This window comes from Heterodontus francisci, chromosome 27 (assembly GCF_036365525.1).
Source record: "Heterodontus francisci isolate sHetFra1 chromosome 27, sHetFra1.hap1, whole genome shotgun sequence".
Lineage (NCBI taxonomy): Eukaryota > Metazoa > Chordata > Chondrichthyes > Heterodontiformes > Heterodontidae > Heterodontus > Heterodontus francisci.
Window position 1 is genome coordinate 61894673 of NC_090397.1, and position 27231 is coordinate 61921903.

General features: G+C 43.5%; 1 protein-coding gene across 8 annotated transcripts in view; it reads left to right on the top strand.

Annotated features, from left to right (window-relative positions):
* Positions 1–27231, top strand: part of LOC137385035 (uncharacterized) — a 129660-nt gene that overhangs the window by 65687 nt on the left and 36742 nt on the right. For all 8 annotated transcript variants that reach the window (XR_010977720.1, XM_068059782.1, XM_068059786.1 and 5 more), the window contains one exon: positions 16985–17182. Coding sequence is in view for 7 of the 8 variants with exons in the window: in XM_068059782.1 (XP_067915883.1) it covers positions 16985–17182 (198 nt within the window). In the remaining variant the exon portion in view is untranslated. The remainder of the gene's footprint in view (positions 1–16984; positions 17183–27231) is intronic.

The window sequence follows — 27231 nt, forward strand, 5'->3', positions numbered from 1 at the left end:
AGGAGACATGTGCAATCATGCCGTGGGTTCAGCTTTACATTGGTGGATCCCAGCATCACTCTGCAACGCACCATTAGCGGCAGGACTATAAAGTATTCTGCATTGCAAGCGTGGATGCTGAGCAGCCTGCATGCTCTCTTTCCTTTTGCACAAATTGAAGATTAATATAGCTTGAATCACTTTTACTTATCACCCTACCTCATCCTTTATTTTTTCTCTTCCACCCCAGCACCAAATTCCAGCTTTCCTTTACGATCGCTCCATCACCACCAGCACCCCACCCAACAGCAGTAAAGAAAACACCTAGTAGACACCCTGAACGCTATACCATACCCTACCCTGCACTTCCACCCATCCAATACCCAACCCTGTACCACCTTCCCCCCCGACCCCCACCCCCATACCTTCCCCACCAAAAGTATCGCCCAGCTTGGAGCCAACATGTCAAAGAGTTCAAGAAAGAAAAACGCTGACCTGAGACACAACTGCACAAAGCCAACTGGTGCACGCCACCTTTAAACAAATGTGAACCGGGTGCCATGAGGTTCCTGTGTGCCATTGACTTCATTTGGCAGATAGGACTTAATTTGAAAGAGCTATAGGGTAATGAGTTTTCATGCTATGCAAATATGGAAAGCTGGAATCCACCACAGGACAGGGTGAACCCCGACACGTCACTAACATGCTGCTGACTTAATCTCACAATAAAACCCGCCATCGGGAAATCGAAATATCAGCTCACATCTCATTAAATCACCCTGTCCGCCATGAATGCCGATTTTGCAGGGCCCATAAGACACCCCCCGTAGTATTTACAGTACAGTAACAGCCCATTCGTTCCAGTAGGTCCGTGCCAGTGTTCATTTTTCTCAGGAGCTGGCTGCTCCTGTACTAATATCTTCCTAGCATGAGAAGGTTAATTTCTTGTGTGCATTGGAGCTAGTAAAATTATAAATTGTGTGTTAAGGGTAATCACATTGTGCATTTAAGTCATTTCTTAAATCCTATCTCTTTAACTGAGTTTCAGGTCATCTGTCACAAATATCTTCTTGTCGCTCGGTATCAAATTTTGTCTGATTACACTCCTGTGAAGCACCTTAGGAGGTTTTACTATGTTAAAGGCAGTTATATAAATGCAAGATGTTGTTGCATCAGCATTTGTTAATGGACCAGCTGTTACTTTTGCTCATGTGTGTAAAGTTGCTCAATACTGCAGATGCTGGAAACCTGAAATAAAAGTAGAAAATGCTGGAAATACTCAGCATGTCAGGCAGCATCTGTGGAGAGAGAAACAGAGTTAACATTTCAGGTTGATGGTTCTTTGTTCAAATCTAAAATTGCTCCTGGGCATGAACAAGGAAGCATGTCAATTCACTGGCTATGCACTAATACGGGTTGAGAAGCCTTTGCACCCAGAGAAAGATTGTTTTCTGGACATTAAACAGAAGAAGGGGCTGGGGATCCATCATGCTGTGTCAGTGCCCCCACTGAGTTGTCCAGATATCTCCTAGGATTCCCTGATGGGAGAAGAGCAGAGTGGCTTGTGCCTGCTGCAGTTGCAAGCGTGGAAGTGAGGTGGAAGTGGCAGCACAATATGCCAGGCTGATGATACAAAGTTAGGTGGGAAAGCTAGTGGTGAGGAGAGTGCAAAGAGGCTGCAGAGAGATATAGACAGATTGGGTGAGTGGACAAGAACAGGTCAGATGGAATACGAAGTGGGGAATTATCTACTTTGGTCGGAAAAATAAAAAGCAGACTATTTTTTGAATAGTGAGAGACTGGGAAATGTTTGTATCCAGAGGGACCTGGGCGTCCTTGAACATCAATCACAAAGTTAACATACAGGTACAGCAAGCAATTAGGAAGGCAAATGGTATATTATCTTTTGTTAGGAAGAGTTTAGAGTATAAGAGAAAAGAAGTCTGACTATAATTATACAGGGCATTGGTGAGACCGCACCCTTAATACTGTGTGCTATTTTGGTCTCCTTACCTAAGGAAGGTCATATTTGCCTTTGAGGGCATGCAACAAAGGTTTACTAGATTGGTTCCTGGGACGACAGATTGTCCGATGAGGAGAGATTGAGTAGACTTGGCCTATATCCCCTGGATTTTAGAAGAATGAGAGTTGATCTAACTGAAACATATAAAATTCTTAAAGGGCTTGACAGGGTGGATGCTGAGAAAATGTTTCCACTGGCTGGGCGTGGAATATGGGGTCACAGTCTCAGAATAAAGGATCAACCATTGAGGACTGAGATGAAAAGAAATTTCTTCACTCAAAGGGTTGTGAATCTTTGGAATTCTCTACCCCAGAGAGTTGTGGATGCTCAGTCATTGAGTATATTCAAACCAGAGACTGATAGATTTTTAGGTACTAAGAGGATTAAAGGATACGGGGATAGTGCAGGAAGGTGGAGTTGAGGTAGAAGATCGGCCATGAATGATAGAGCAGGCTCAAAGGGCCAAATGGCCTACTCCTGCTCCTATTTCTTATGTTCTTATTTTCCTGGGTCCATACCAGGTGGATGCTTATTCACAGTGGATCTTCAGCCTTGCATCCAGGCCTGCTCATATAGGGAGGATGTGTAAAGGGGTGGCAGGGGTTGGGGGGGGGGGGGGGGGGCTGCAGCCAGGTTCTGCTCTAGATCTCTGGAGCTGTTATTTGATAGAAGTAAGTCTTGCATTTATGTAACACCTTTCATGGCCTTAGGATGTCCCAAAGCACCTTACAGCCAATTAAATACTCTTCAAGTCTAGCTACTGTTGTAATGTAGGAAACACAGCAGTGAATTTGAGCACAGCAAGCTCCCACAAACAGCAACCCATTAATGACCAAACAATCTGCCCCATCTCTATAATCTCCTCCAGCTCCATAACCCTCCGAGATAGCCGCACTCATCTAATTCTGGCCTTTTGAGCTTACTCAATTTTAATTTCTCCACCATTGGTGGCCGTGCCTTCAGTTGCCTAGGTCCAAAGCTCTGAAATTTTTTCCCTAACCCTATACCTCTTTTTCAACTTTTAATATGCTCCCAAAAATCTACCTCTCCGACCAAGCTTTTGGTCATCTGCCGTAATACCCCTTTATGTGGCTTGGTGTCAAATTTTGCTTTATAATGCTCCTTCGTTAAAGGCACTTTATAAATACAAGTTGTTGTTAGTTGATAGATGTTGGCTCGGAACTCCCATGCTCGTCTTTAAAATGATGCATGAAATCTTTTGCATCTACACGGAGGGCTTAAGAGACCTCGGTTTAATGCATCACACAGAAGACCTCCTTCAGTACTGCACTAGAATGTCCGCCTAGATTTTGTGCTTAACTCGCCAGAGTGGGACTTGCACCCACAGCCTTCTGAGTCAGAGGTGAGAATGTTCCCAACTGAGCTACACCTGTTATAGGGGCCCAATGTTGCTACATGAAGGGCTTATGGCATCAATTGGATGCTTCCAGAAGTAAGTCTGGATAAGGGAGAACACTCGGTCTGTTTCATGACCCAAACCTGGAAGTGGAGGCAGGTTCAAGTTATACTGAGCAGATCACACTTGCAGATACTGTCTGGCTTACAAGGGAAATTAGAGATAGCATTAGATCCAAGGAAGAGGCATACAAATTCACCAGAAAGAACAACAGACCTGAGGATTGGGAGCAGTTTAGAATTGAGCAAAGGAGGACCAAGGGATTGATTAAGAAGGGGAAAGTAGAGTACAAGAGCAAGCTTGCGGGGAACATAAAAACTGACTGTAAAAGTTTCTATAGGTATGTAAAGAGAAAAGGATTGGTGAAGACAAATGTAGGTCCCTTACAATCAGAAACAGGGGAATTTATTATGGTGAACAAAGAAATGGCTGACCAACTAAATACATACTTTGGTTCTGTCTTCACAAAGGAGGACACAAATACCATACCAAAAATGTTAGGGAACACAAGGTTTAGTGAGAGGGAGGAACTGAGGGAAATCAGTATTAGTAGAGAAATGGTGTTGGTGAAATTGATGGGATTGAAGGCCGATTAAATCCCCAGGGCCTGATAATCTACATCCCAGAGTACTTAAGGAAGTGGCCCTAGAAATAATGGATGCATTGGTGGTCATCTTCCAAGATTCTATAGACTCAGGAACAGTTCCTACAGATTGGAGGGTAGCTAATGTAACCCCACTATTTAAAAAGGGTGTTAGAGAGAAAACAGGGAATTATAGACCAGTCAGCCTGACCTCGGTAGTGTGGAAAATTCTAGAGTCCATTCTCAAAGATTTTATAGCAGAGCACTTGGAGTACAGTGGTAGAATCGGACAGAGTCAGCATGGATTTACAAAAGGGAAATCATGCTTGACAAATCTACTCGAATTCTTCAAGGATGTAACTAATAGAGTTGATGAGGGGGAGCCAGTGGATGTGGTTTATTTGGACTTACAGAAGGCTTTCGACAAAGTCCCACATAAGAGATCAGCGTGTAAAATTGAAGCGCATGGGATTGGTTGTAGTGTATTGCGATGGATAGAAATTTGGTTGGCAGACAGGAAACAAAGAGTAGGAATAAACGGGTCTTTTTCCAAATGGCAGGCAGTGACTAGTGGGGTACCACAGGGATTGGTGCTAGGACTCCAGCTATTCACAATATATATTAATGATTTAGATGAGGGAACTAAATGTAATAGCTTCAAATTTGCAGATGACACAAAACTGGGTGGGAGGGTGAGTTGTGAGGAGGATGCAGAGAGGCTTCAGGGTGATTTGGACAAATTGAGTGAGTGGGCTAATGCATGGCAGATGCAGTAGAATGTGGATAAATGTGAGGTTATCCACTTTGGTAGCAAAAACAGGAAGGCAGATTATTATCTGAATGGCTATAAACTGAGAGGGGAATATGCAGCAAGACCTGGGTGTTCTCGTACACCAGTCGCTGAAGGTAAGCATGCAGGTGCAACAGGCAGTAAAAAAGGCAAATGGTGTGTTGGCCTTCATAGCGAGAAGATTCGAATACAGGAGCAGGGATGTCTTGCTGCAATTATGCAGGGCCTTGGTGAGGCCACACCTGGAATATTGTGTGCAGTTTTGGTCTCCTTATCTGAGGAAGGATGTTCTTGCTATAGAGGGAGTGCAGCGAAGGTTTACCAGACTGATTCCTGGGATGGCGGGACTGATGTATGAGGAGAGACTGAGTCGGTTAGGATTATATTCGCTGGAGTTCAGAACAGTGAGGGGGGATCTCATAGAAACCTATAAAATTCTAACAGGACTTGACAGGGTAGATGCAGGAAGGATGTTCCCGATGGTGGGGGAGTCCAGAACCAGGGGTCATAGTCTAAGGATACGGGGTAAACCTTTCAAGACTGAGATGAGGAGAAATGTCTTCACCCAGAGAGTGGTGAGCCTGTGGAATTCGCTACCACAGAAAGCAGTTGAGGCCAAAACATTGTATGTTCTCAAGAAGGAGTTAGATATAGCTCTTGGGGCGAAAGGGATCAAAGGATATGGGGGAAAGCGAGAACAGGTTACTGAGTTGGATGATCAGCCATGATCATAATGAATGGCGGAGCAGGCTCGAAGGGCCGAATGGCCTACTCCTATTTTCTATGTTTCTATGTTTCTGCCTGTGCGCCAGCCACTCGGAGGGAGAGAAGGTTAATCAGGTTTGTTAAGGGTCATTGGATTCTTAAACTCCTAAGAATTGATTTTTAACGGGATACATATCTATCATAGGTATGTAGGAGTAACTGTAAATGTCAGAAACGATGAAGTAAAATGTCAGAAAGAACTTAAAATCACCAAGCTGGAATTGTGGCATGTTAAGGCACAAGGATGTTTATTTTCGTGCTAAATACCTTTCTTCCTTTTTTCATTTTCTTTGTGTTCCTTGGATTATAATTAAGGAAACATTGTTGCAGTGAATGTAATACTTTGCATTCACCTCACTTTTACTTTTCCCAGCATGTATAATTAAGGACAGAAACTGAGCACTTAGAGAGATTTGAGCTGATTAGAGAGCCTACATGAACTTGTAACAGGTAGGTAATGTCTAACAAACCTAATTGAATTTATTGAAGAAGTAACTACAGTAGTAGATAGGGGATTTTTTTTTTTTATTCATTCATGTAGTGTGAGCATCACTGGCAAGGCCAGGATTTTTACTGCCCATTGTGGTGAGCCACTTTCTTGAACTGTTGCGGTTCGTGTGGTGCTGTTTGAGAGGGAGTTCCAGGGCTTTAATTCAGTGTGATGAAGGAACAGTAATATATTGCCAAGCCAGAGTGGGGTGTGACCTGGGATGAGGGCTTGCCCCGATACCCAGAAAACGCCTCGAGAGTCAGATATCTTGTCCAAACGAGCGATCTTTATTTTTTTTTTATTCATTCATGGGATGTGGGCCTCGCTGGCTAGGACAGCATTTATTGCCCATCCCTAATTGCCCTTGAGAAGGTGGTGGTGAGCTGCCTTCTTGAACCACTGCAGTCCATGTGGGGTAGGTACACCCACAGTGCTGTTTTTATTGACTTCGTAGCGGTTAGATACAACTGAATGGTTTGCTAGGCCATTTCAGAGGGCATGTAAGAGTCAACCACATCGCATGCAAGGAGAAGTCCTACTCTCACGAATGTTTGAGCAGTGATTTTATACTGTTACAGGAGGTTTACTTGACAAGCTGTTTCGTTAATTACATCATCTCCCATCTACTGTCCTCCCTAATCTCATCCTGCCTTGATCATACTATTCATCTCATCTACCTCTTGATTAGATTATTTATGTGGTTGTGTCTTACAGACAAACTTTTCTCAAGTTTCAGGGGCCTAAGTTTTATGCCAAGTATTCCATGATCTCATACGCCAGTCTCCTCTTATAGACCCCTCTTTTGGCCCTTGGCCAGCTCCTGGCCCAAGGTAGCCATTACTCTAGAATCCTCCACCCGTCGAATAATCCAGGGACCCTACCAGTTTAGATGAGCTTCGGGTCATTCCCTAGCACCAGTACATGGCAATCGATTCTAATCCAGGGGTGAATGTCCACCCTAATACCCCAGTCCCAAACCATCTCCCACCACGATGCGTCCTCCAGTTCGGCTTCCGCATCCTCCCAGTTGTCTGACCTCCTGTTGGATTCGGTGATACTGCTTCATTGCTGTCCGGACCTCTTCCTTCAAAATCAGTAGATGCTCCAACAGTTTAGGGATTCACTTCCCCTTGGGAAGCAGCTATCTCAACAAGTCCTCTGTTAGATCATCAGTTATGCTCATCCACACCCTACGGGGAGGCCAGATGTAAGTTATCGCCAAATGTCCGACTGTCATTGGGGCCCAGGGGTGGAAGCAGAAATTCGAGTTGATCACTGGGCAATGGAGGTTACCGTACTGGTATTGAGGTTCACTGGTGATCACGCAGTATTCCACTTCTCTATAATGTGTCACCTGCTTTGGTTCATGGCAGACACTGGAAATTTCAAGGGTGGTATTAAAACCATGCGCGGCTCTCATCCCTACCCTATGAGATGTGGACAGACAACATTATTCCCTACACCCCGCCAGCGAGATCCCATAAGGAAGGAATCTCTCTGGGTCACGAATTTGGGTACGAGGTAGTACTTTGGCTGTTTGCTATTTCCCATGATCCCTGAATTCTCTACCTTGAGAAGGGTTTGGATGCTCCTGGTTCTTTAGTGTTTTGCTAGCATGTTGGTTAAATTCAAATCTAACTTAAAATTCCATTTAACATTGCTTTGCTCATTATGATTTAGAAGTCAGCAAGCTCATTATAGCTAACAGCTGTAATTCATTAATAAGTACTGACTGGCTGTACACAATTATTCTAGCAATTCAATTTTTTTTTAAATTAAGAGTTACAATTGAATCAGTGAATCTGGCTATGCAGTTCAGCCATGAAGCTAGCCAATATACTCATTTACACCTAATGGAGTCTAACAACCTCTCTCGTTCAGGATACAAATAATGAACAGATTACCCAAAATGGGATACTGCAGTCAACATTCACATTGGTTAGACAATTTAATAACAAATAACTTGAATAGAACTTAATCCAACAAGGAACTGCATACAGATAGAGTAGGGGTTATAAATTAGAACTACAGTGGATGATATTGATGCTAGATTTATGCATGACTGCTTTAAGTATAAAGGGAACCTTCATTGCCACGCTTTGCAACTTCAGGCACTGTTGTTCCCCATTCCCAACTGCCCTGAGCTACTCCTTAGGCAGTTAACTGTGACATTTAACGTTCCATGCGCCCAATCGCAATTTGCATCACTCGAGTTCTTATAGAACAGGCCTAATTGGGTCCCCCAGTCAACTGACTTGGTTCCTTCCGTGATCGTAGCTGCCAGACATATCAGCAGTACTGTGGTTTTCATGGTCCTGTAAAGAGAGAACATAGCGGACGTCAGTCATCACCAGTTAGTCCTTATTATTGTTTGCGTTTTCTTAGAGTCACAGAGAGATACAGCACTGAAACAGGCCCTTCGGCCCACCGAGTCTGTGCTGACCATCAACCACCCATTTATACTAATCCTACATTGATCCCATATTCCCTACCACATCCCCACAATTCTCCTATCTACACTAGGGGCAATTTACAATGGCCAATTTACCTATCAACCTGCAAGTCTTTGGCAATGGGAGGAAACTGGAGCACCCGACGGAAACCCATGTTGTCACAGGGAGAACTTGTAAACTCCACTCAGGCAGTACCCAGAACCGAACCCGGATCGCTGGAGCTGTGAGGCTGCGGTGCTAACCACTGCGCCACTCTTTCATACTCCTTGCTCTGTGCCCAGTGTTTGCACCAGCCTTTTCCTTCCACATCCACATGTACAAGTGTTGCTGGTCCTCGGGACCTCGTAAGGTCTTTGCCAGTGAGATGCTAAACCTGGTTTTGCAAGTCGGACCCAAACAACCACTTGATCCCCGACTCCTGGCAACTTTTCCCTGTCCTTTAGAATAACTTCCAAGTTCTGATGTTCCCGACTTAACCACATTTGAATTGCATCTTCTTTAACTTGCTGCAAAAGTTTGAAAGGTTAAAACTGGGTTTCTGAGACGTCTGTAAGGTTCCGGACTTATCTTTATTTTTGGAAAACGAACCAGAGCTTCATCCCCCAGTAGCCAGTAGTTTGTACCAGTAGTTTTAAAATAGCACTGAAAATCACAAATTCAAGCACACAAACATTATGCGCCCAAATAAAATAAATACACAGACACACAGACACACACACACAGAAAAGAGTAGCACGTGCATTTAAAGGAAGGGAAACAGAAATAAATCAATTACGCAAACATCCCAATTCTCTTATCTTCAACTATTTTGCACCAACTATAATTAGAAACTAAAGAAAAAAGATAAACTCTCACAAAGCAGACAAAGTCCAAGAGGTTGTGCAGCAGCCTTTAACAGTCATTCTTTGATGAGTATTCTGAACTAGCTGATAAGCGTCCCCTTTTCTGAGGCCCATAGCCCGAGTTACCCAAGTGTTCATTTCGTCCCAGGTGCCTCGAGCCATTCTCCCTTCCTCTGGTAGGGCTGAGTAAATCTCTGAGCTTAATGCATGGTCTATCCTGGTGTCGCACTCTGACTGTAAAACCTGGCAGGCGGCCTTAACATCGTCTCGCTCCTGCTCAGCTTCACTAAACCTCTGCTTCAACAATCTCTCGTCCGCCTCCCTCTTTCCCTTTCCCTTGATATATCTGCACAATGTGCCATCAGGAACTCCCCTCTCCTGGCCCACCAAGTCGTCTCTTTTATATAAAAGCAAAATACTGCAGATGCTGGAAATCTGAAATAAAAACAAGAAATGCTGGAACCACTCAGCAGGTCTGGCAGCATCTGTGGAAAGAGAAGCAGAGTTAACGTTTCGGGTCAGTGACCCTTCTTCGGAACTGACAAATATTAGAAATGTCACAGGTTATAAGCAAGTGAGGTGGGGGTGGGGCAAGAGATAACAAAGGAGAAGATGTAGATTGGACAAGGCCACATAGCTGACCAAAAGGTCATGGAGCAAAGGCAAACAATATGTTAATGGTGAGTTGAAAGACAAAGCATTAGTACAGAATAGGTGGTAACAGACTGAATATTGAACAGCAGCAAGTGCAAACCTGAAAAAAAAACAGTGGGTAAGCAAACTGAACAAACTAAGATGAAATGAAATAAATGCAAAAAAAAGATTGTAAAAATGTAAAAAAGAGAGAAAGAAAAAAATAACTAAAAATGAAAGTAAAGTGGGGGGCTGTCATGCTCTGAAATTATTGAACTCAATGTTCAGGCTGTAGTGTGCCTAATCGGTAGATGAGATGCTGTTCCTCGAGCTTGCGTTGATGTTCACTGGAACACTGCAGCAATCCCAGGACAGAGATGTGAGCATGAGAGCAGGGGGCAGTGTTGAAATGGCAAGCAACCGGAAGCTCAGGGTCCTGCTTGCGGACTGAGCGGAGGTGTTCCGCAAAGCAGTCACCCAGTCTGCACTTGGTCTCCCCAATGTACTCCCCAATGTACTCAGCAAAGGTCTCAGTTTTATCCCGTTACGCCCCCACCGCAATGAATTTCGCGCACAGCATGACGTTGAGCTCTTCTTCCGTCGCCTCCGCCTCCGGGCTCACTTCTTTGACCAGGAGTCCTCCCCCGACCAGCGGACCCATTCACCCGCCTCCAGCATTCTCCCTCTACCTGGACCCCTCCCCCTGGCCTCTTACCCGCTCTTGATCTCTTCATTGAAAACTGTCGGCGAGACATTGGTCATCTCAATTTCTCTGCCCCCCCTCACTCACTCTAACCTGTCCCCCTCTGAACTTGAGGCACTCCGTTCTCTCAGGTCTAACCCCGACATGGTCATCAAACCTGCAGACAAGGGTGGTGCTGTTATTGTATGGTGTACCGACCTCTACCTTGCAGAAGCGCAATGTCAACTCACAGACACTTCTTCCTACCTCCCTCTGGACCATGACCCACCACCGAAAATCAAGCCACCGTCCAAAGGACTGTCACTGACCTCATCTCCTCTGGAGACCTTCCCTCTACAGCTTCCAACCTCATAGTCCCGCAACCCCGGACAGCCCGCTTCTACCTCCTTCCCAAAATCCACAAACGGGACTGTCCCGGCAGACCCATTGTGTCAGCCTGCTCCTGCCCCACTGAACTTATTTCTTCCTATCTTGACTCTATCTTTTCTCTGCTGGTCCAGTCTCTTCCCACTTATATTCGTGACTCTTCTGACGCCCTACGTCATTTTGACAATTTCCAGTTTCCTGGCCCCAACCGCCTCCTCTTCACTATGGATGTCCAATCGCTCTACACCTCCATCCCCCACCAGGATGGTTTGAGGGCTCTCCGCTTCTTCCTGGAACAGAGGCCCAACCAGTCCCCATCCACCACCACCCTCCTCCGCCTGGCTGAACTTGTTCTCACATTGAACAACTTCTCCTTCAACTCCACGCACTTCCTTCAAGTAAAAGGTGTCGCTATGGGTACCCGCATGGGTCCTAGTTATGCCTGTCTTTTTGTGGGATATGTCGAGCATTCTTTGTTCCAGTCCTACTCAGGCCCCCTCCCCCAACTCTTTTTCCAGTACATTGATGACTGTAGGTGCCATTTCCTGCTCCCGCCCCGAACTGGAAAACTTTATCAACTTTGCTTCCAATTTCCACCCTTCTCTCACCTTTACATGGTCCATCTCTGACACTTCCCTTCCCTTCCTCGACTTCTCTGTCTCCATCTCTGGGGATATGTTGTCTACTAATATCCATTATAAGCCCACCGATTCCCACAGCTACCTCGACTACACTTCTCCACACCCTACCTCCTGTAAGGACTCCATTCCATTCTCCCAGTTGCTCCGTCTCCGATGCATCTGCTCTGATGATGCTACCTTCCACGACGGTGCTTCTGATATGACCTTTTTCCTCAATCGAGGATTCTCCCCCACTGTTGTTGACAGGGCCCTCAACCGTGTCCGGCCCATTTCCTGCACCTCTGCCCTCAACCCTTCCCCTACCTCCCAGAACCGTGACAGGGTTCCCCTTGTCCTCACTTTCCGCCCCATCAGCCTCCATATCCAAAGGATCATCCTCCACCATTTCCGCCACCTCCACCGTGATGCCACTACCAAACGCATCTTCCCCTCCCTTCCCCTGTCAGCATTCCGAAGGGATCGTTCCTTCTGCGATACCCTAGTCCACTCCTCCATAACCCCACCACCTCGTCCCCGTCCCATGGCACCTTCCCCTGCAATCGCAGGAGGTGTAATACCTGCCCCTTTACCTCCTCTCTCCTCACTATCCCAGGCCCCAAACACTCCTTTCAGGTGAAGCAGCGATTTACTTGTACTTCTTTCAATGTAGTATACTGTATTCACTGCTCACAGTGTGGTCTCCTCTACATTGCGGAGTCCAAACACAGACTGGGTGACCGCTTTGCAGAATACCTCTGCTCAGTCCACAAGCAGGACCCTGAGCTTCCGGTTGCTTGCCATTTCAATACTCTCCCCTGCTCTCATGCTGGGATTGCTGCAGTGTTCCAGTGAACATCAACGCAAGCTCGAGGAACAGCATCTCATCTACCGATTAGGCACACTACAGCCTGCCGGACTGAACATTGAGTTCAATAATTTCAGAGCATGGCAGCCCCCAACTTTACTTTCATTTTTAGTTATTTTTTCTTTTTTTCTTCTTTACATTTTTTACAATCTTTTTTTTTGCATTTATTTCATTTCATCTTAGTTTGTTCAGTTTGCTTACCCACTGTTTTTTTTTATGTTTGCACTTGCTGCTGTTCAATATTCAGTCCGTTAACACCTCTTCTGTACTAATGCTTTGTCTTTCAACACACCATTAACATATTGTTTGCCTTTGCTCCATGACCTTTTGGTCAGTTATGTGGCCTGGTCCAATCTACACCTTCTCCTTTGTTATCTCTTGCCCCACCCCCACCTCACTTGCTTATAACCTGTGACATTTCTAATATTTGTCAGTTCCGAAGAAGGGTCACTGACCCGAAACGTTAACTCTGCTACTCTTTCCACAGATGCTGCCAGACCTGCTGAGTGGTTCCAGCATTTCTTGTTTTTATGTCTCTTTTATATGCCTGGATTGTTCCTCCTCTCATTTATCCCTTTCTTTCAGTAATTGACTCTTCGTCCTGTCAACCATGGCACACGTATCTTCCTTCTCTCTTTAATTTACTTAATTCTAACTCCGACTGTCTATGCTTTTCCTCCTGCTACTTACACTTAGCCTGATACACCAACAGCCAGACTGCTCTCATTTGTCTGTCTTTACATGTGGACCCCTGCAACTACTGGTCTGCCTCACCGCCAGGGCCATCCAAAATCTGTGCAACCCAGATCCACCCTATAAATTTCACTACCCATCAAACAAAGCAAGTTAGAAATTAATGTCTTCTAATAACTTAAACACTCATCTTTATCGTAGCTTCTTCTAGCTTCTTCTTTTATCTTACACCAGTTTAATACAACTTCACTCAGAGATGCTTCACACACATTCACATTCACCATTCAATAATTTCCGAACACACAAAGAGACCAAACACCAACACAAACTGACACACACACACACACACACACACACACACACACACACACACACACACACACACACACACACACACACACACACACACACACACACACACACACACACACACACACACACACGTTGTCCTCCTTTTGTTCTTTCAACAGCATTCTGGACTTCTGTGGTACTCCCAGTGTAATTTCTACTAATCGTTTTCTGAAACGTGTTTCTATCTCTGGACATGCTACTGGACTGGCTGTTAATTTGTTTCTGCTTTTGAGAATGTTTGTGGACTCGCCGGCAGAGTCCCATATAAGAATTGATTCTGATCCTAATTGCCTTATTCTTCAGATCTTTCTTTTGGCCCTTCCACCATGCTCTTTGTGCTTCTGGGGGGGTCATTAGATTTCCACCCACCTTTTTTCATTTTACTGATCAAATTTTCATGTTCCTCTGCTATAAACCTGGTAAGGGACCCCCTCCGGTCCCCAGTCTAGACCTTCTGTGCGGCTGATCATACTGTCAGAGTGTGGTCTGCCCGCGTGCGCAGTATTGACCTGCGGGATGCCCTTTCAATCCCCTATGTGGTATATGGACGTACGGGATACCCTTTAAATCCGCTGCGCAGCTCGCCTTTGTGTGAAGGTCTGCTTTGCAGTCTCTCTCAGTGCGGTATCCTGTGCGATAACGGCCTTCGGGATACCTCTAAATCCCCTGCGCAGCTTTACCTACTATGTGGCTCTGCATTGCAGCTTTCTCAGTGTGGCTTTCTGCCTGGTTCTTTCAACTCCCGACCTACTATCCTGGTGCGCGCTTTGATCACTCTCCACTTCAGTCTCCAGGCGGTAGTTCTTTGATACTCACTTAAAAATACCAGTCCCGCGACTGTGAGGTAGACCTTTCCTAACTGCGGGAAGTAAAATAAAAGGTACTTGGCCCTTGATCGGTCTACTCACTGTTATGGTCCCGATGTGGTGTTTCCCGCTGACTATGCCAAATGTAAAGGTGAAGGCTTGCCCCGGTACCCAAAAAAAACGCCTCAAGAGTCAGATGTCTTGTCTAAACGAGTGATCTTTATTACGAGCATGCAAGGAGAAGTCCTACTCTTACAAATGATCGTAGGGCCTCGACTAGTACTATGTTTGAGTAGTCATTTTATACAGTTATAGGAGGTTTACTTGGCAAGCTGTTTCTTTGATTACATCATCTCCATCTACTGTCTTCCCTAATCTCATCCTGCCTTGATCATATTATTCACCTCATCTACCTCTTGATTAGATTATTCATGTGATTCGTGTGTCTCCCCCCTGATCTCGTCTGTCTCTTGATTAGATTATTCATGTGGTTCTCTGTGTCTCACAGACAAGCGTTTCTCAAGTTTCAGGGGCCTAAGTTTTATGCCAAGTATCCCATGATCCCCATACGCCAGTCTGCCTTTACAACGGGAACTTAAAGGTGGTAATGTTCCAATGCAATTACTGCCCTTGTTCTTCTAGTCAGTAGCGGTCACAGAAAATTGTAGATCATAGGAAACCATAGAAGTTTACAGCGTGGAAGGAGGCCATTCAGCCCATCATGTCTGTGCCAACTGACAAGTAACCATCTAGCCTAATCCCACTTTCCAGCTCTAGGTCTATAACATCGTAAATTTTGGCACTTCAAGTGCAAATCCAAGTACTTTTTAAATGCTATGAGGGTTTCTGCCTCCACCACCCTTTTAGGCAGTGCGTTCCAGATCCCACCATCCTCTGGGTAAAAAAGATTCCCCTCAAATTCCCTCTAAGCCTTCTACCTCTTACCCTAAATCTATGTCCCCTGGATATGGACTCCTCAACCAAGAGACATAGGGCCTTCCTTACCACTCTATCTAGACTCTTCATAATTTTATATAAAAAGGAAAGACTTGCATTTATATAGCGCATTTCATGACCATCAGATGGCTCAAAGTGCTTTATAGTCACTTTATAGTACTTTTGAAGTGTAATCACTGTTTTAATGCAAGAAACATGGCAGCCAGTTTGCACACAGTAAACTCCTAAAAACAGCAATGTGATAATGACCAGGTAATCTGTTTTTGTGATGTTGATTGAGGGATAAATATTGGCCAGGGCACTGGGGACAACTGCCCTGTTTTTCTTCAAAATCGTGACTTGTGATCTTTTATATCTGCCATAGCAAGCAGACAGGGCCTCAGTTTTAATATTTCATCCAAAAGATGGCACCTTTGACAGTGCAGCACTTCCTCAGTACTGCACTGGAGGTTCAACCTTGATTTTTGTACTGGAGTAGGGCTTGAACCCAAAACTTTGTGATGCAGAGACAAGAGTACTACCGACTGAGCCATGGCTGACACTCAATGGTACTTCAATTAGGTCTATCCTCAGCCTCCTCTGTTCTGAAGAAAACAACCCTAGCCTATCCAATCTTTTCTCATAACAAAAATTCTCCAGTTCAGGCAACATCCTCATAAATCTCTTTTGTATTCTCTCTAGTGCAGTCACATCTTTCCTATAGTGTGGTGGCCAGAACTGCACGCAGTATATCACGGGTTTAAAAGATGCTGTCAAAGGAGCCTTGGCGAGTTGCTGCAGTGCATCTTGTAGATGGTACACACTGGAGCCAGTGGCGGGGGGAGTGAATGTTTAAGGTGTTGGATGGGGTGCCAGTTAAGTGGGCTGCTTTGCAGTGGAAGGTGTCGAGCTTCTTGAGTGCTGCACTCATCCAGGCAAGTGGGGAGTATTTCATCACACTCCTGACTTGTGTTTTGTAAATGGTGAAAAGGCTTTGGGGAGTCAGAAAGTGAATTATTTGCCACAGAATAACCTACTCTTGTTGGCACAGCATTTATCTGCGTGGTCCTGTTAAATATCTGGTCAATGGTGACCCCCAGGATGTTGAAGGTGTGGGATTTAGCAATTGTAATTCCTTTGAACATCAAGGGGAGGAATGTCTATGGATGTATTTTATAGGACTTCCAGAAGGCATTTGATAAGGTTTGAAGGCAAAGTATTAGCTTGGCTAAGAGATTGTTTAGGTGGAAACAGGCAGAGACTAGGGATAATAGGTGTGCACTTGAATTGGAAGGAAGTGACTAGTGGTGTCCCACAAGGATCGGAGCTGGTGCCTCAGAAAATTTATCTTTCCAATACCTAGGTGGGCTTTAAGCCATGCAAAATTTGTTCCAGGTCGAAAGACCTAGGAGAGTGAGAACTAGAAGCTGGGCCTGAATTTTCAAGGCCTGGCTGAAGGAACACAAGCAACTGGGTCAGAAAGTCCAAGGCTTGAGAGCAAGGAGAGTGTGATCAGCTCTTAATTTTACATCAAATTAAAAATCTGATGGATGTGATGTTTATGTGTAAAGCATTGATTTACATTGTACTCCTGAGATTTATCGGGGCACAGGAGGTCTTTATTTTGGAATAGCACCAAATCAGATTTTGTCTTTTTTTTCCCCTGTAGGAAGCTGCAGCAAACCCAACTTTAATGTTGCAAATGTAGATATGAGCAAAATAATGGACACACATTTTGAGGTTGGTCGAAAACTCCGTTTGAAGTGCCAAAGTGGTTATAAGAGAAAGGCAGGAACATCAAACCTCATCCAATGTCAGAGCAACGCTAAACAAGCCATTTGGTCAGAGCCAAAACTCATGTGCATAAGTAAGTACCATGTACATTCCTACTATGTCAATCATATTAGATAGATCTTATACAGGTAATGGGGCTTAATAATCTGATCAGATCCACATCTTGGAAGTAATGACCAAAGTTGGAAACTTCATATTCATTCAGACATCTTGCATCAACCTCCCAAATGTATTGATGTCCAGTCTCCTCACTGGATAATCCAATTTTTGAATTGAACAACAGAGAGCATGTTTAAGGGATTCACTATCTGATATATTTAGCTAATAATTAACAACATATCTGTAACTTTTCATTAGTCCACAATACCCTATCAGGCACAAGAAAATTATCTGCACTTTGCTTTGAAAAATTAAATTCAAGTGCAAAGTCTATTACTGTAATGTTCTGCAAAGTATGATGGGTTAAAGTCATGTTATGCCCTTTTTGAGGGCTGAAATGGGTGCCGTGCATGGAGCCTGAGTACCGTCCATGATAATATTAAGTGGACGACCTGCCTGCATCTATTACGCTTCCAGAGGTAGAGGCTCAAATGTATGTCCTTGAAGGGGTGGTGGGACGGCAATCGGGAGGGCAATTAGGATACTGTGGAGGGGCACTGTTGTTCCTCGTAGCTCCTCAGAAATGTTTTTAAAATTATGTATTTTTAAAAAATTTACACCATGTTGAAGAATCATCCTGCTCTGCTTATTCAAATCCACTTTTAGCAAGGGGCCAAAAAATAGCTGTTACACACCTCATTTGTAAGGGGCCAAACAACTGTTTTAGATAGCCAACTGGGGCATCTGAAAATCCATCTGACCCAACATCTTTCAGGCATCCTTGGGCAATGGAATGTTGAATCCCAAAATTGGCCATGTTGCACCTGTTTTACACCACTGAGTGCCCTCTGTCCACGTTCGTTAAGCAATGAATTGAAATTGTATTTTAATAATAAAACATATCAATGGCTTCCTCAATAATCTAGTGGGTAAAGGAACTGTCCAGTGTGGTAATGAGCTATGTAGACCAGAGATCCTGGTTTGTGCTGGCTAATTGACCACAGCCAGAGTAGCGACCACTTGGGATACTGGAAACGTACTAGTTACCATAGTGAGCCGAAAGTTCAGTTTAGTTCAGAGATACAGCACTGAAACAGGCCCTTCGGCCCACCAAGTCTGTGCCGACCATCAACCACCCATTTATACTAATCCTACACTAATCCCATATTCCTACCACATCCCCACCTGTCCCTATATTTCCCTAACATCTACCTATACTAGGGGCAATTTATAATGGCCAATTTACCTATCAATATATAAAGTTATACTTTATATGGCGGCAGACGTAAACAATGGCTGTCCGCCCATGTGGGCCGCACTTTGCGGAGCCGCCATGATATTAAACGAGGCGGCTTATTTAAATGCCTGGGGTGGACCGCCCCTCCCCGATGACATGGTGTCAGCTGCCTTTGCGCTGGCATTGACGCCATTATTAAAGGACTTTGAGCTTTCAATTTAAATATTTAAAGGTAAATTTAATGAAAAAATTTAAATTCATTTAATTGCCCCTCTTCCACCCCCCAATAACCTTAAAGTTCATTACTTGCCCTCTCCGACAAAACATTACCCACCAAAGTACACAAATTTTACACTTTAACCCTTCCCACTATCCACTACACCAATGACATTATTTTGACCCCGCTCCCCCACCTCCCGCACTGAGAAACTTACCCCGCTTCCCTCCTCCCCACCAGTGTTCTGCCTCGGTTCCCTGGACGGGGATCCGAAGGTGTGGGAGTGCTGGCCACCGGTACGAATATCGCACCGGGACAGATGGCAGGAGTGTGAAGGTACTTAATTTCTTGATTAAATTTATTTAAGTATTTAAATTGGGGCCCCGTCGGCAAGTGGTGGGGGGAGGTGGCCACGAGGCATCGCCACCGACGGCAATATCGGGTTGGGCCTTCCCGGCAGCAAGGCCTGTAGCGGGCCTCTCCCGGAGGCATTTTCCCTGACATTGGGGGTCTGTAAAATTCGCTCCAGTATTATCCCAGCAAGAGTCAGCACCTTCAGGAAGGAAAAAATGGATAAATGAGACTAAATTGGCAAAACAAATCTTCCCACAGTTTTTATACTCTAACACTAACCACAAACAGTCTCAGAGTTGTTCATAAGCCAACCATTCACTGTCACACACTTTGTGTACTATGCGTATGAGAGTATTGCAATCAACATTTTTTTTCTGTTTTGGGGCGGCACAGTGGCGCAGTGGTTAGCACCGCAGCCTCACAGCTCCAGCGACCTGGCTTTGGTTCTGGGTACTACCTTTGCGGAGTTTGCAAGTTCTCATGGCTAAAACTCCTCCCCATAATTTATAAGGGCTTATCACTTTACAATTTGCAGCCCGTCCATTTCTTCACAATCACTCTACATGCTATTTAATACCTTTTGGCTTCATCTATGCCCAAAGCAGTACTTTCAAATCAGTAAGTTGGGGCTCTGCATTGAGGCATGTGGAGTCAAAGGAGGCTTTTGACAGACCTGCCTCTGTACGCCTTCCCTTACTGTTAAGTTATCGTGCCTTGCATACTTTGTGTTTAGTTGGGTCCATGCCCTCGAACTTAGACCAATATTTTTTTTTTAAAGATACAGCACTGAAAGAGGCCCTTCGGCCCACCAAGTCTGTGCCGACCATTAACCACCCATTTATACTAATCCTACACTAATCCCATATTCCTACCACATCCCCACCTGTCCCTATATTCCCCTACCACCTACCTATACTGGGGCAATTTATAATGGCCAATTTACCTATCAACCTGCAAGTCTTTTTTTTGGCTGTGGGAGGAAACTGGAGCACCCGGAGGAAACCCACGCAGACACAGGGAGAACTTGCAAACTCCACACAGGCAGCACCCAGAATTGAACCCGGGTCGCTGGAGCTGTGAGGCTGCGGTGCTAACCACTGCGCCACTGTGCCGCCCTAAAGGGTAAATCCTATGAGGCCTCATACCAGTGTTGGACCTCCCACATACTGAGCTCATTTTACAAATGTTATGACCCAAAACCACTTTGAGTTTGATATTTATTTCCATCCAGATCTTGAATGATTCAGCCATGATCTAACTGAATGGTGGAACAGGCTTGAGCAGCTGAATTCCTGTTCCTATATGTTCCTATGTTAGAACATGTTGTCAGTGAGTGAACTCTTGGGTCAGTACCCTTAGTAAATAGTAAAAAAATCGCTTTCTAAAAAAAATGTTTTGACTATTTCTTTGCTACCCTTCTGTGTGCATCACTTTGTTGAATTTAACTAAATCTCTGCTACACATGGCCTTAAATTCTTCCACTGAATAGAAATTGATATGTTGCCAAAGTGGTTTTTTTTCTAGTTTATGGAAAGTTCATTTTGTAAGTAATTTCCCATGATGAAGGCAACACTAATGAAGCAGTCACCTCCGAATGGCTTTTCATTCCATTTTCTTATCTCACAGTTAACGTAGTAATTTGAATCATAATCACATATTATTCAGAATTAGGCTTCAGTGGGCCTGACTTAATATTTTTAAAAGTGCAGAAAATTTATTTACTCCTTTATATATCAGATGTTTCTTTCAAGCAAAGATTAGTGAATACCAATTTAGTCCCCATTAAATTTTCAGCATTGCTAAGTTAATGACTGCTCAATTTAATTGAATACAACATTGTTGTCAGTACCAGCATATACAATAGTTTTATTTGAATGGATTTAAAGGGAAAATGTTTTTTGCACATCTTTTCTAGTTTAATTGCAAACACATGACAAACCAACATGAATCGCATAGAGACACAACATTGGGAAACTTGGATGTAACATTCTGATAGACGTGACGCTTCTGGTGCTTGTCCCTCACCAAACAAAGATTTGGCAAATAATAAAAGCAAAATACTGCAGATGCTGGAAATCTGAAATAAAAACAGAAAGTGCTGGAAATACTCAGCAGGTCTGGCAGCAGCTGTGGAGAGAGAAACAGAGTTAACTTTTCAGCTCTATGACCTTTCATCAGAACTGACAAGGTTTGGCAAACACCATTTAAGAATATGGAAAATCTGGGGAACAGGAGTAGGCCTTCAGGCCTGACGAGTTTATTTTGTTCAGTTTTACCAATCCTATTCATATCTTACAAAAACTTCAATCAGACCACCTCTTCTCCAGCAAGAACAAACAAAAATTCCTTACCATTTGCTCATAACTTAAAAGTGTTTTTCACAAATTCATCGCTCCATGGGAATGTAGACATTGTTTGATTTAAAAAAAGACCAAGGTCGATCTAGTTAATCTTCTGCCACCCTGGTAGTCGCATGATACAGCAATAATGACTAATAATAAAAATCCATCTCTATCAATTAGTCTATAACAGACCCAGACATGAGGTGAGGAAAACCCCAGTGGTAAAAAGCTTTGGGAACCGTAGATCCAAAGTTGCCTGTTTCTGCTCAGCATACTGTGCTTACTACGTGTCACGTTTCAAGTTACTCATATAAAATGCCATTAATCAAACTAACACAGCACCACAGCATTAATTTATTGTAAGCTGTCATCTTAACATTAGCCTAATTGCTGCTTCAATTATGGATCTCATCATCGTCTCCCAATGACACATTTCCTGATTCATTTTAACTTTTAAGTTACAGGTAATTTTTGAAAGCAAATAACCATTTAGATTATATGTCTGGTACCCTACTTTTAAAAGTGCAATAACATCTGTTCACTTTTAACACTAGTTAACATTTAATTTAAAAGGACCCGACAAGCCATTTTCATTCAACCTGTATAAATTGAGAACTTCAGGATGTAGAGGCTAAAAGGGCTCATCAGTCCCAGAAACTGAGTGATGAACACAAGGGAGGAATTTGTATGATAGTGGAGGCAGATATCATTATTGGTGGTGTTTCACCCAAGGAGTGTTTTTAAAATAGTGATTGGTGAGGAAGGTATTGTCAAGCTGATGGAATATGTCGTGCTTTTCCAAGATTGGATTTAAGGGAAAGCTAGATAAACACATCAGGGAGAAAGGAATGGAAGGTAATCCTGATCGAGTTAGATTAGGGAGGAAGGAGGCCTGTTTGCTGTACATGCAATGTAGTTCTATGTAAGATCTAACCTCAAGTTGAGTTGACAGAGTTTCCAGTTGCATTATACTTTTGTGTGTATTATCTATGCTTACCTGTGTTTTGTGTCTTTTTTCCCTGTATACAAACACAAGAATGCAAAAAAACAAACTGGCTTCATACTCTTCCCATAGACCCAGTCCTATGAATACAAAGGAAGATAGTGAAAGAAGGTTGTGTTTTAGTGTTGCACTCATTACCTGAATTGTTCTGTGTAACATAATGTTACTGAGCATTTACCATTGATTATAAAAACATATAGAAACCAAAAACATATAGAAACCAAAAACATAATAATGAATAGTCAGCATGGACTTCAAAAGGAAAAATCTTGTTTGACCAACCTCACTGGATTCCTTCAAGAGGTCACACAGAGAGTAGATAAGGGTAATTCAGTAGATGTAATGTATCTAGATTTCCAAAAGGCCTTCAATAAGGTACCACATAACAGACTAATGAATAAGGTCAGAGCATGCAGAGACAGAAGACAAATAGCAGAATGGATAGCTGGCTGGCTGAAGAGCAGAGAGTAAGAGAGTTGCTAATCAGAGTGGCAGATTATAGGAAGCGGTGTCTCTCAAGGATCAGTGCTGGGATCACTGTTGTTCACAATTTATATCAATGGTTTAGACTGTTACAGACAGGTGGTACGTGGTGTGGGTGCTTCCACTTTTCATCTCCCAACTGACTGCAATTGTGTTTTTTTAAGAATAGTGCGTTAGTCCCAGAGTGTTTTTAGGGTCAAATATGTGGACAAATGACAGGAAATAAAAGCAAAATACTGCAGATGCTGGAAATCAGAAATGAAAACAGAAAATGCTGGAAATATTCAGCAGGTCAGGCAGCATCTGTGGAAAGGAAGGCAGAGTTAACGTTTCAGGTCTGTGATCTTTCATCAGATGAAAAACATGAAAAACAGGCAGCCACCTCCAGCATGATGCCACCGCCAAATACATCTTCCCTTCCCCTCCCCTGTCAGCATTCCGAAGAGATCGTTCCCTCCGCGACACTCTGGTCCACTCCTCCGTCACCCCCGACACTTCGTCCCCTTCCCGTGACACCTTCCCATGCAATCGTAGGAGGTGTAATGCCTGCCCCTTTTACCTCCTCTCTCCTCACCATCTAAGGCCCCAAACAGTCCATTCAGGTGAAGCAATGAGTTACTTGTACTTCCTTCAATTTAGTATAATGTATTCACTGCTCATAATGTGGTTGCCTCTATATTGGGGAGACCAAATGTAGATTGGGTGACCGCTTTGCGGAACACCTCCGCTCAGTTCGAAAGCATGACCCTAGGCTTCAAGTCGTTTGCCATTTCAACACCTTCGCCCCACCCCCACTCTCATGCCCACATTTCTGTCTTTGGCCTGCTCGCGTTCCAGTGAACTCAAGGAGCGACACATGATCTTTCGATTAGGCGCTGTACAGCCTTGAGTTCAATAACTTAAGAGCATGACTGGCCTTGTTTTATATATTTTTTTTTTTGTTTTATTTTATTTTTTAACCATGTGCCTGTTTTTCATGTGGACAGAGCTGCTCATTATTCTGCTATTAACACTCTGTCTGGACTAATTCTTTGTCTTTCACCACAAGCATTAACACACTCTTTTCCTCTGTCCCAGGACACCTTAGTTATTTAATCTCTCCTGCCCTCTGCTCTAATCACACACTCTTCCCCACCAAGCCCCCTCCCCTTCACTTGCTTAAAAGCTAATTCTTTCCTAACCTTTGCCAGCTCTGATGAAGGTCACAGACCTGAAACATTAACTCTACTCCTCTCTCCACAGATGCTGCCTGACCTGCTGAGTATTTCCAGCACTTTCTGTTTTGAGTTAGGACAAATGACACGTTTTCATGTAGGTTGAAAAAAGGAAGATAACTATTTTTAAATAATCCTGAAATGGTCGGAACCTTCACCCACACACACAGACCCAACACGCATGCATGCACAAGAATAGATAGAGAGAAAAGGTTAGGATACACTTAAAGTCCAAGGTGATATAAGAGTTTATCCTTTACAGACTACTGTTGAATCTTCATGTAATAAAAGTATTTTTTAAAGTTGCAGGCCTGGATGTTTGTAGTCTTGAACTTGCAGAGGTGTTATAGAGTTCTCGTGGTTAAAACTGAGCCCAAAGTTAGTGGTTTGAATTTGGTTTATCTTCACCGATGGAGAATCTCAAAGTCATTTTGTAATTTCTCTGCTGTAGTGGTTATTCAGTTCTTGTTCAGCAGGGTTCTTCTGCTTAGCTGGATCTCCCTCATAGCCTCTGGCTGGAAACTGGCTTTCTGTGGTCTTGGCTTGATCTCTCTCCAGAGGGCTACCTTTTTAAGCTAAAAAAAATCCAACAAATTTTAGTTTCTGTTAAGTGACAGATGGCCCTTTTCCCTGGTGTGACCACACAATGGACCAGGATGTGGAAACCATGACTATCTATTGATGTCTGAATGGGGACCATTCTGTTATAATGGTGCTACTTTACAACTATTCATTTTGGTTTGGGCTGTGAGTCGGTTTGTCTCCAACAGTTTTTGTTAGTTCATTTATGTAGTTAAGAGTCATCAATATGCAATGGTGCACCTTTCAATTTCAATGGGTTCTCCCCAAAGATATTTCAGACAAGGTTAACGAGTTTCATCCTCAACAGATGAAAGTGTGTATTTCCAGTACAGGAGGTGTCACAAGACCGCTACTCCACTTTGTCTGTGGTACAGTGTCCGTGTTCTTGTGGTTCAGTTTAACAGTTGACTTTTCATTTTCATAATTCCTCCAATTCATTGTTTATTTTGGCATGGCTCCTTCCAAACATGACAAGACCTTTAGATCAAAAACACAATTTCTAAATTTGCAGGTAACACCAAACAGGAGGGATAGTCAACTCTGAGGAGGACTGCAACAAATTACAAGAAGACATTAATATACTTGCCAGATGGACATATAATTGGGTATTTGAATTTCAACATAGATAATTGTAGAACATTTTGGTACAACAATAAGGATGTCACACATTACTTAGAGAAAATAAGAATCTAAATGGGGTAGAGGTGTAAGGGGATCTGGGGGTACAGATACACAAATCACTAAAAGTAGCGACACAGGTTAATAAGGCCATTAAAAAAAATAAACCAAGCATGAGGGTTTATTTCTAGAGGGGTAGAATAGAAAAGTAGGGAAGATATGTTAAATTTGCATCGAATCTTAGTTAGACCACACTTGGATTACTGCTACAATTCTGCTCGCCATATTATAGAAAAGATATAGAGACAGTGCAGAGGGTGCAAAAGGATGTACGAAGATGATATTAGAAATACCAAGAAAGGATGAACAGATTTTCTCTTGAAAAAAGAAGGCTGACAGGTGCCCTACAACTGTCTTTAAAATTATGAAATGTTTTGATAGAGTAAAACTAGATCCCATCATTATAAGACAGTCACTAAGGAATCAAATAGCGACTTCAGAAGAAACTTCTTTACCCAGCTAGTAGTGAGAATGTGGAGCTCGCTACCACGGGATGTGGTTGAGGCGAATAATGTAGCTGCATTTAAGGAGAAACTACATAAGCATATAAGGGAGAAGGGAATAGAGGGTTATGTTGATAGAGTTAGATGAGGAAGGATGAAAGGAGGCTTGAGTGAGGCATAAACACTGGTATGGACTGGTTGGACCAAATGGCCTGTTTCTGTGCTGCATTCAATGGAATAACCTGTTACCATTTAGCTGTAATCCAAGATTTAGCCTTATCACAGCTACTCTTCATTGTAATATTCAAGCCAGTGTTAATTATTATTGCAAGATGGCAAACTATTGGGGAAGGATATTTGACTAACTTTCACTGGAGCCTTCCCGATTTTGATAGGAGAGGGCCAGTCAAAGTTCAGTTGGAATGGGAACTGATGGCTCAATTGGTAAGCACGGTGCCCAACTGAGATATTCAGACCAGGTTCAATTCCCTAACAGTAGTGAATACGCTATAATTGCAAACCGAATATAGTTGGCGTTACTAGCCCTGGGGATTATTTGTCCTAGATCTTTGCTCCTAGCCCCTGATAGAAATGTGTGAGGGGTGAATGTCAGTTGTGACAAGGAAGTGTTTCGTTACAATGTATGCCAATGTTACCTACCGGCCTGCCAACACTCCCTTGGGTGAATTTTCACTTTTGGCATGGGTCAAATCTTGTTGGTTGCATATCGCTCCCCCATTATGTGCCTCACCCAATTTTCCTTTCTGTTGAAGCCATAAAATGGGGCTGGTGCACAGAGTCCAGCTGATCCGCTGCAGCCAGTTTACGCCACTGCTGAATGTGAAAATTGGCGTTGTTGTCTCGGCTTACTGTTGAAGTACCTCACATATTTCATAATGTTTGTTTCCTCCATTATCCCATTGTGTAACTTTAGGGCCTTCAAGCAAAAATGTTCTTCCTAATATTGGGTTTGATCTGCCATCTTCCAGCTTAAATTTATGTCCTCTGGTCTACTCTCACTTTTATAATTGTAAAAAAGGCATCTTGGTTATAACGCATTAGCACAAGCGTCCTGGGTATTCAGGGAGCATTGATGGGTATTTAGCATGGGAGATCAGTCCAGGAAATTGATTCCCCCCCATCTCTTATTTCTTGTCCAGAAATCAGGGACAAAGAGACCAATTTATCCCCTATATTTGGGGCATAGTTGTCTGTGGTTGGCTAAATTCCGACATCTTCCATTTCCTGACATTATTATAATGATGAGGTAGCATAATTGTATTAGTGATGGCTTGCTATTAGGAACATAGGAGCAGGAATAGGCCATTCAGCCCCACGAGCCTGCTGGCTTGTTCCGGAATTGAACTAGATCATGGCTGATCTGAACCTCAACTCCATTTACCAGCCTTTGATCCATGTGCCTTGAAACCTTCACCTGACAAAGATCTGTCAATTGACCAGCATCCACAG